Below are 9,540 nucleotides of genomic sequence, written 5' to 3' on the forward strand. Positions count from 1 at the left end.
TCCATATTTATATCCAGTAGATATCATCTCTTGCAGATCTCAGTGTTATCTGCAAATGTTACAGTTCATGCAGACTCCTGCCTCACCTCATCTGTCAGCCTGTCCGTCTCCACTACAAACAAGAAGAGGCTCACAGCCGATCCTATCCCCACCTTGAAGCCATCTGTCACTCCTACTGCACACCTCACCACTCTCTTCCTGTCCTTGTCATGTCCCTGCACAACCCTCACATACTTGTCTGCCATTCCTGACTTCCTCATGTAGTACCACAGTTCCTCTTTTGGTACCTGCCTATCAGCTTTCTCTAGATCCACAAAGACACAATGCAATTTCTTACCACCTTCTCTATACTCCTCCATCAACACTCTCAAAGCAAACATCACATTGTAGTGTTCTTTTTTTGGCATGAAGTCATACTGCTGCTCACTGATTTTTTAACTTTGTTTATATTATATTATATTATATTATATTATATTATATTATATTATATTATACAAAAAATTCAAAAAGAAACGTTTTAATATGTGAGCTGTTAGGAGTTGCACAGAATGTAAACAGAGCAAACTATTAGCAAGAACTACGTTTCCCATGATGCAACGTGGCGTCACCCTGCTCTGACCCTGTGACTGAAAATAATCTGATCAGCTGATCTGACCTGGCAACAAAATAACGTAGCTAGAGCAATCTATCAGGGAGGGGGGCTGAAGAACAAAACAATGACACTGCTTGGAAGAATTTAAATACAGTAACTCTTCTAAAGACTTTTAAAACCGAATCGCGCCGATTTCCCTCCCGGTGTTTAGTGAAAGAGCCCGCAGATATTCGAGCTTTTGACATCGACTAGCTGTTGTTTGTTGATATGTTGTTGCTGTTTAGTTGACAGACTGGAGGCTAGCTGCTTGCTTGGACGGCTGTGAGCTGTGGTGGTTTGCTGGCTCGCTAATTGCAGCTTTTGTTTGAGGTGGGGGGGGGAAGTTGAAATTGTCCGGCTAAAGTAGCTAGCTCTAAGCTAGCTGTTCACATTTGGTTGCCAAGTAATTTACTGAATTTGCAAGGTATAGACCCACAGAGGGTCAGCTTGCTAGTTAGCCTGTTGTTAGCATTAACATTTGCTCATTTTTGTTTTGGTATTTTTTTTTCCCCAAGGAGGGTTCTTTGTTGTGTTAGGTACTGGTTACCTGTACACACTTATGTGTTACCTAACTGTTTCTTTCTTGCCTTAGATATATATTTTAGGTAATATTGCTGCTAAATGCTAACTTTAATGCATGAACAAGCTAACAGGATCAAAGGATATTAAACGTTACTGAAGAAGACGACGGTTTTTACTTCACTGCCTTTGTTAGGTGCACTAAATGGCATTAGATCAACCCGTTTAGGTGTCTGAATTTCATACCGCTAAAACTAATTTGATCACTTACATCAGTGTTTAAACTTTGTATTAAATCAGTGTGATAGCTGCCCTGTTATCATGCAGCTGTCTTAAGTTTATTTCATTGTATTTGAGTTTTTCAGTATTACTGCACTGTGCATTTTTCATTAACTGCTATTGGAAGTAGCTGGTGCTGTTGTCAAAGCTGTTCCAATAAGCGCCAGTCTGTATTCAAGCTCACTCCTTAAGAAACGATGAATGGGTATGGCTCATCTTCAGAAAAGGGAGTCAATACTAGTCTGATATGTCAGGAGAGTTATTCCTGTGGTGGCTCTGAGGAGGCGGCATTTGAGTGTGTTGATTGCAAAAGCCTGCAGTGTGTTCGCTGTGAGCTCGACCTCCATAGTCATGACCGGCTAAAGAACCACAAGCGGGTCCAGCTAGGTCCTGGACATGTCCCATACTGTGACAACTGTAAAGGAGGTAGTGGGGATAGTGGCATGCACCATCCGTCTGTGGTCCGTTGCCAGAACTGCAAAGTTAACCTGTGTCAGGACTGTCAGAAACGTACCCACAGTGGAGGCAACAAGAAGAAACACCAGCTTACACATTATCCTCCACCACCCAAACCTGCAGAAGGCAACTCTGTCCAAACATCTGCCCAGCCTGCTGTCTGTATAGCCGATGAGACCAAATCTCAGAAGGCTAAACTTCTGGAGAAGGTATCAAGCTTTCTTCTGGTTGATGAGAATGAGGAAATGCAGGTAAGTTGTGCAAGTGGGCATTAAATAGGACTGCATTCCATTTTCTTTGTTTATGCTTTAAAGTTTTTACACTTGTTGTTTGTCCTAAGATAAAAGATGAAGCTTCCTTCATGAAGAGCCTCAGCTGCTCGCCCGACCAGCTGCTGAAGGTGGTGTCCATCTTTGGTAACACTGGAGAGGGCAAATCTCACACCTTAAACCACACGTTCTTCATGGGCAGAGAGGTGTTCAAGACTTCTCCTGCACAAGAGTCATGCACAGTGGGAGTGTGGGCAGCATTTGATCCCATCCATAAATTAGTGGTCATTGATACAGAAGGGCTGCTTGGGAACAGTTCTAAACAAGGCCAGAGAACACGTCTCTTACTCAAGGTGCTCGCCATCTCTGACCTCATCATCTACCGCACCCATGCTGACCGTCTCCACGATGACCTCTTCAAGTTCCTCGGAGATGCTTCAGACGCATATTTGAAGCATTTCACCAAGGAACTGAAGGCAACGACAGCACGCTGTGGCCTGGATGTTCCACTGTCCACCCTGGGTCCCGCTGTAGTCATCTTCCATGAAACAGTCCACACTAAGTTGCTGGGTTCAGGTAAAACACCTCCTCCTGTTAAAGGGTGCAATGCAATAACTTAAACCTTTTAAAAATAACTTTATTTAACATCTTCACTCTGACACTCTGAATATACAGTAGTTATGGATCATTGCATCAAAGGACTACAAGTGGACCCTTTAAAGTCAACTGAGGGTTAAGCATTGCATATAATTTGGGGTTTAGCAAATATTAGCCTTCTATCCCTGTTATCTGGAGGTCAAAATCAGCTTTCCAACTTTAGTTAAATCTGGAAATGATAAAGAAATGTACATTTATAGCTGTAGTCACACCAGTTTTTACACATTTACATCTAGTTTTAACACCAGGTATTGTACATTATTGGGAATCATTATTTGAATTTGTCTAAACTCTAATAGTGTGATGTGTTTTCCAGTCCTCAGTATCTACTGGTTTGTGTTCCTCTCGCTCTGGTATAATAATCAGCTTGCAGAGACTTGCAATTTGCTCAAGTTAGATAAGCCCTTTTACTGAGGAAGACTGCCTGTTTTTACCATAGTCTCATATCTTTCATACTCTTTCTTTAAAAAAAAATCCTGTTTGTCTGGCAGCTTTTGCATTCAGAATTGTGATTTGAATTCACTGTTGTGCCAAACACATTTTGCTTTTCCAAGATGAGCTCTAAAAAATCTCCACAGGTTCCTCCTGTTCAGAGTTTATTTCTTCATTTCTATTCGTGTTTATTTCAGGTATTACATTATATGTGGTATACCTTGCTTACCATATATTGCTCTTTGGTAGATGCAGGCCATTTTAGTACCCACGCTGTTTTTTTGGAATGAAAGGCACATTTGTATTTCTTATAAGGCAAATATTGTCTATTTCCCCTCACATGTCACATGCATTCTTTCAAGCACACTATTTTAAGAACTGTCGATAAATGCTAAATATATCTGCAGTATATTTTAGCTGATGTTAATAATCATTAAATTTTTGTCCTGTTGTAGATAAGTCATTCGAGTCAGTAGATCGGCTGCTGTTGGAGCGCTTCAGGAAGCTTTCACGCTTTCCAGAGGCCTTTAGTTCTGTCCACTACTGGGGTACGCAGACTCTCAGTCCTCCTACTGACTTTCGCGGCCTACAGAATAAACTGGAGCAGCTCCTGGATAACAACGCCACCCGTTCTCCACGCACACCTGTGGTCATCTTCAAAGCCCTGCAGGTAGGGCTGCATTTAGAAGTCTGCTTGTTTCTGCATCACATGGAAATGCATTTTTGAATTGGTCTGACAGCAGTTTATGGATTAATATCTGCTGATCTTTAATTTCCCTGCAGGCACTGAGCGAGCGCTTCAGTGGGGAAATCGCAGGTGAGCTGGTAGCACACAGTTGCTTCTTTCCTGATGAATACTTCACCTGCTCTAGCCTGTGCCTCAGTTGTGGGTAAGTATTTCTTGCCAGTCTTTTTTTTTTTTTTAATCATTTTTGCTTCAGTCTTTTTCTGTTTCTGCTGTTTTACATTCTGTGTTAATACGATTACCTCAGCTCTGGCTGCAAGAACAGCATGAACCACTTAGGAGAGGGAGTGCGCCACGAGGCGAAGCATCGCTGTCGTTATTCTGCTCAGTATGATAATCGCATTTACACCTGTAAAGTAAGTGTGGTGACTCAGCTTTGACTTTTAGCTTTCTCTGTTTTGACCATAACACTGTAATTACTTCTGTGTCATTGCCAAAGAGCCTTAAATTGAAATCATTTATGTTGTGCATCAAATCAGGCTTGCTATGAAGGAGGAAAAGAAGTGATAGTAGTCCCAAAGACCTCAGCCTCCTCGGATTCTCCATGGATGGGCCTCGCAAAGTATGCCTGGTCTGGGTAAGTAGTAAGGAAATGACCTGCGAGGGCATCTGTACCTAGGCTTTGGTTAACATCATTTTAAAGCTCTGGCCTAAAATTAAATTCTTCTTGTCACTCCAACATGCATGCTCCACATCAGATTACATACCAGATTATTGTCACAAAAAATGAGTTTCATTTTTTTAAATATATGTTCAGGTATGTTATTGAATGTCCCAACTGTGGAGTGATCTATCGAAGCCGACAGTACTGGTATGGAAATCAGGATCCTGTTGATACAGTTGTTCGCACCGAGATCCAACATGTTTGGCCGGGAGTAAGTGGCGCCAAGTATTTAATTTATTTATCAGATGCAGACTATATTTCACTGATTTGCATAGACCTTAATTATGGCTACAGATAACCTGTCTGTTTCTTGCAGTCGGATGGCTTTTTAAAGGACAACAGCAATGCTGCACAGCGGCTTCTGGATGGAGTCAACCTAGTGGCCCAGTCTGTGTCAGAGCTCAGTGTCAAACCCGCCAAGGCCGTCACCTCTTGGCTGACAGATCAGATCGCCCCAGCCTACTGGAAACCCAACTCCCTCATCTTGGTGAGTGACACACACAGCCCCATCCTTTGCCACCAGCTACCAACGGCCAAGTCAACACTTTCATGTTCACAAGGATGTTTACTGTCTGCGGTGTGCCTATTACACAATCTACATTTGCACGTCTCATGATGAAACTTGGATTCGTGTTGCATCCGCACTCTTTTAGCTCTTGCTCAATACAACACGGACTGTGATTATTTTTCTCTCATGCAAGGTGTGCCACAAGTGTCACGCAGTCTTCCAGGATAACGACACCAAGCATCACTGCCGTGCCTGCGGGGAGGGCTTCTGTGATGGCTGCTCTTCCAAAGCTGCACCCGTCCCCGAGAGAGGCTGGGGTCTTGCCCCTGTCAGAGTGTGTGATGTCTGCTTTGAGCAGAGATCTTCATATGCAGGTACACACACTCTAAATAATGTCAGATCTCCTCTGTTTTTCTCAAACCTCTGTTATGCTGCCATTTAACATCTATGAGCATGGCTTTAGTAAGGGTCTTTTTTTAATTTTTTTTATTTATCCAGAACTACTTGAAGCAGAGCAAGAAGAGGAAGAAGGTGGAACGCTTGCTAGGAAGGTTGGAGAAGCTGTCACCAACACATTCGGAGTCGTGGTCACTGCTATTGACATCCCACTAGGTGAATGTTTCCCCGAAACAAAACCTAAAGGGGAAGGGTTATGCAACCTAAACAAATGACCCAGTAAATGGTAGTACACCAGAGCGATGCCCTCTTGTGGCGGAGGCCCATTCTGCTTAATTTCAGTTAAAAAGAAATGAAGTCTTTTCCCTTTATTTATGTCATACTGGAGTCTCGCCAGGAATATGAGATGCCCTAATGGCCTAGTTTTAACATAACATGTACTGCTATGAAAAGCAGGTCTCTATGCCGCAAATCAAGGAAACAGTTGAGCCATCTGAAGTGTTTTAAGTTAATGGCAGTAAAATGATTACATTTATATGGAGATTGCATTTTCCTGTAACTAGTTCCTCTTGCCAGCAAAAAATATTTATAAGCTAAAAAACTGAAACCCTCCCACACACACTGGCCACCGAACCTAAAAACGCCTTGGACACTCTGTTCAGGACATATCTGTGGCAACACCTCCATGCAGAAGTGCTCTCCCATCTAATGTTTAACACTGCCAGTGTTTCAGTTCTTGTATCTACCAGATGTGATCGATGACCAGTTATATTGTTCTTTTAGTTTATGAGACTTTGCCAGGCTTGTGAGTCTCCTTTGCTTTGTACTTGTTTAATATTGATGTTAGGTTGCCTACACAGCATACATCTGTGAGAATTCCTCAGTGATCGTTTAACTACTCGGGATCAATCATTTCTGTACCCTTTGAACTAACCTCCAGGATGCACTTTGGCCAGTGGATATGAGAAAAAGCTTTTGTTAAGTGTGTTTGTTAAGCCAGTGTGACAGGATTCTGCCAGGATTATCCAAAAGAAAGAACAAGTTCTGCTTTATAAGAAGAGAGTGTCAACTTTTGTACTTTTTCAGTTAGGCCACAAACTTATTCAGATTTCTTTATTAGCATTCAAAACCAAAGTAGTTGTGTAATCCAAACACAAGTTAAATATTTATAGATGTGAAGATACTATATATACCTGCAGGTCTAAATTTACTGGTAAAGGGCATAGATAATTATGCTTTGGACCACATGATATCTCGCTGAAGATATCTCCATATCTGTGACTACCCCAAAAATACCGCAGAGTGACGTCCTCTCCAATCACAACAAAATGAGCCAACTTACTTTTAAACCCAGCTCTTGTTTCTGTGTTCCCGTCACAACTTGAAACAGGGCTGCACTTCAGGTAGTACTGGGGAAAGCTAAACATGGGGAAAGCTCAAAAGATTTAAGCCGTTTTAAATTTACAGGACTGAAAGGAATAATTTAAAGGAGATTAATGTGAGTGTTTACTGACCACTTGATCATCACCCAACAGAAATTCAGGGAAAACATTAAAAGAAGGCGACTGGGACTAACCCCATATAAAACATTATGTTTTACTAAAATTTTTGTATGAATTAATCATGGGTATAATTAGATCAAATTAGAGAGCATTCATCAGCTGGATCTGTTGACATAGTTTATGGGGAACTTCCAGTGTTGCCAACAGATATCCAGGCCAGGACTGCTCAGTCAGCTCTGACCAGCTGTTCAGTGTTGGAGAATGCAAAAAAAGAATGGATAACGATTGGATGAATGTTTTCAAGAATGCAGACTGCATGTAGCCTAGATCTGAGATTGGTCAGTATTACTATAACAAGACTACAAGTGAAAATTTGAAAGAATTTGGTCCCACAGTTTTTGTCCCTTGCCTACATATTCTACATATTCATATGCAGATATCGTTTTACAGACAATTATTGCGTGACAGAGATTCTATTAGGTTATATTGCAGTATAAACTTAAGCGAACAGGATGTGGTGTCATATAAAGTTTCCAGACCTGTGAGTGTGGCGCATTTATTTTCCACCCTCCTTTTAGGCCTAGTGAAAGACGCAGCTCGTCCTGCCTACTGGGTTCCTGACCAGGACATCCTGTCGTGCCACAACTGCCAGCGCGAGTTCACTGCCAAGCTGTCCAAGCACCACTGCCGCGCCTGTGGCCAAGGAGTGTGCGACGACTGCTCCCCCGAGCGCCGAGCCGTTCCATCGCGTGGCTGGGACCACCCTGTGCGCGTGTGCACCAGCTGCAACCAGAAACCCGGAGAACTTTAACAGGGACTGCTTTCCTTCCTCAGAACACCGTATTGAACCGCTCACTAACTCAGCAGCCTGTCTCTGCTAAAGTATACCTCTCTTGCTCTACCGATTCTGTCTCGTATCAGTGGAAGGGAAATTTTTAGGCATATATGTAGGACATTTAGCAGATTTCAGCGTTCCCGTGGCCTTTGTAGAACAGCCAGAACGTGTGAGCTACTCGACTCGAGTGTGAAACCTGCGTTTCTACTCTGATCATCCGCGGTGTCAATGTTTTGATTCTTATTGACACGAATCCCTAATTTTACATGTAATACGGCTGTCGAGCTATTTTTCTACTGTCAGAAAATATAACGAAACACATAATTTCAATAATAATAATAGCTAGTTGAGAATGCTGGATGGGTTGGTGTGATTAGTTTCCAGCAATTCCTGTTATTGAGCATTTTCTCTGATGTCATACACGTAATGGCAAAGAGATATTTTAAACATATGCAGCTGACTGCAGGTTCCTTTGCATGCATGTACTGCAACATTTTAGTTTTTGCACTACGCCTTGTTCAGCTGTTATAGGCTGTTGCTTACCATGGCCAAAAAGCCAGATATCCAGGTGACAAAGCGGTCGCTGCAAACTCAGTTGAAATCTACCGCAGGAGGTCTTGATTTTGGATATCTGGCGTGCCAAAAATCATTCAGGTCACTGTGTCTGTGCTGGTATTTTATCATGTAATATGTGGTCGTATGAAGACGTAGAACTATGTTAGAGGAAATGTTGAAAGTTATTTAAGTATCGACAATTGAAAAAAATATATATATTAGCACTCTGGCATGCATGACAGTGTGAGAGATCATGGCCTTTAATTTGTTCAGAGGACGGTCTCTGAATAAACCTCACTATCTCTTTTACTTAGCGGCATTTCAGTGTTCTTATGTTACAACATGTACTTCATGTTCAAAATGTTTTTATTGACAACTTTTGTTTGAATTATTATATAAATATTTAATATTTGCAGTTCCTGCCTGCGTTGCATATGGATGTTGTCTTTCAGAACTCAAAGATACACAAATAGTCTTCAAACTGGTTTTACTTATTCCACTCATGCCTCCAGGTCGCTGTAGATGCAGTCTGTCATGATAAAGCCTCTTGACAAAGCACAATGGTATTTTTGTTCTGCTTATAATGACTTGTTTTTTCTGTTACTTTACATCCGTTATTGAAAACTGTTTGCTTTAGCTTTTTTTTGGTTGACATCATTCACTGTATGTATATTTATAGACTTTGTAGTGACACTTTGTGAACCACCCTTTTTCTGTCTTGTTTGTTTTTGTGTTTCAGCGTTACGCAGAAATACTAATGCTCGAATGTGTCGAAGGCGAGACGTCGGCCCATATGTAGCGACTGAGAGCTTTAATTGTGTCTTTCATCATTAACTAGTTTTGTTTTATTGAGTATTGAGACCATTATCATATAAAGCACATGGCGATGCCTTTTAGACGTATGCTAATATTTCATTGTCAAAAAAAAGCAACAAGGAAAAAAAGGGGTTTGTCGATTGTATGCTTTGTAGATAAAGTTAATTCTCCCTTTGCCTAACGTGGAACTTTTTGGTTCTGATGTCTGATGAGAAGATGTTGTGTCTGCCTTGTCTCAAAATAGATCTATCTGTCTGAGTGTTTCATCACACACAC

The 9,540-nt window shown here is 41.6% G+C and overlaps 1 protein-coding gene across 1 annotated transcript; it reads left to right on the forward strand.

Annotated features, from left to right (window-relative positions):
* Positions 1–626: 626 nt before the first annotated feature.
* Positions 627–9,440, forward strand: LOC102196080 (zinc finger FYVE domain-containing protein 1-like). The gene is made up of 11 exons (XM_005742735.1): positions 627–2,136; positions 2,226–2,730; positions 3,699–3,913; positions 4,027–4,133; positions 4,236–4,344; positions 4,468–4,565; positions 4,746–4,863; positions 4,969–5,139; positions 5,354–5,534; positions 5,659–5,772; positions 7,637–9,440. Exons 1-11 carry the CDS (start codon positions 1,627–1,629, stop codon positions 7,867–7,869), a joined length of 2,361 nt encoding a protein of 786 aa, XP_005742792.1. The 5' UTR covers positions 627–1,626; the 3' UTR covers positions 7,870–9,440.
* Positions 9,441–9,540: the final 100 nt, after the last annotated feature.

This window comes from Pundamilia nyererei, unplaced genomic scaffold (genome assembly GCF_000239375.1).
Source record: "Pundamilia nyererei isolate P.nyererei 1_Seehausen unplaced genomic scaffold, PunNye1.0 scaffold00123, whole genome shotgun sequence".
Lineage (NCBI taxonomy): Eukaryota > Metazoa > Chordata > Actinopteri > Cichliformes > Cichlidae > Pundamilia > Pundamilia nyererei.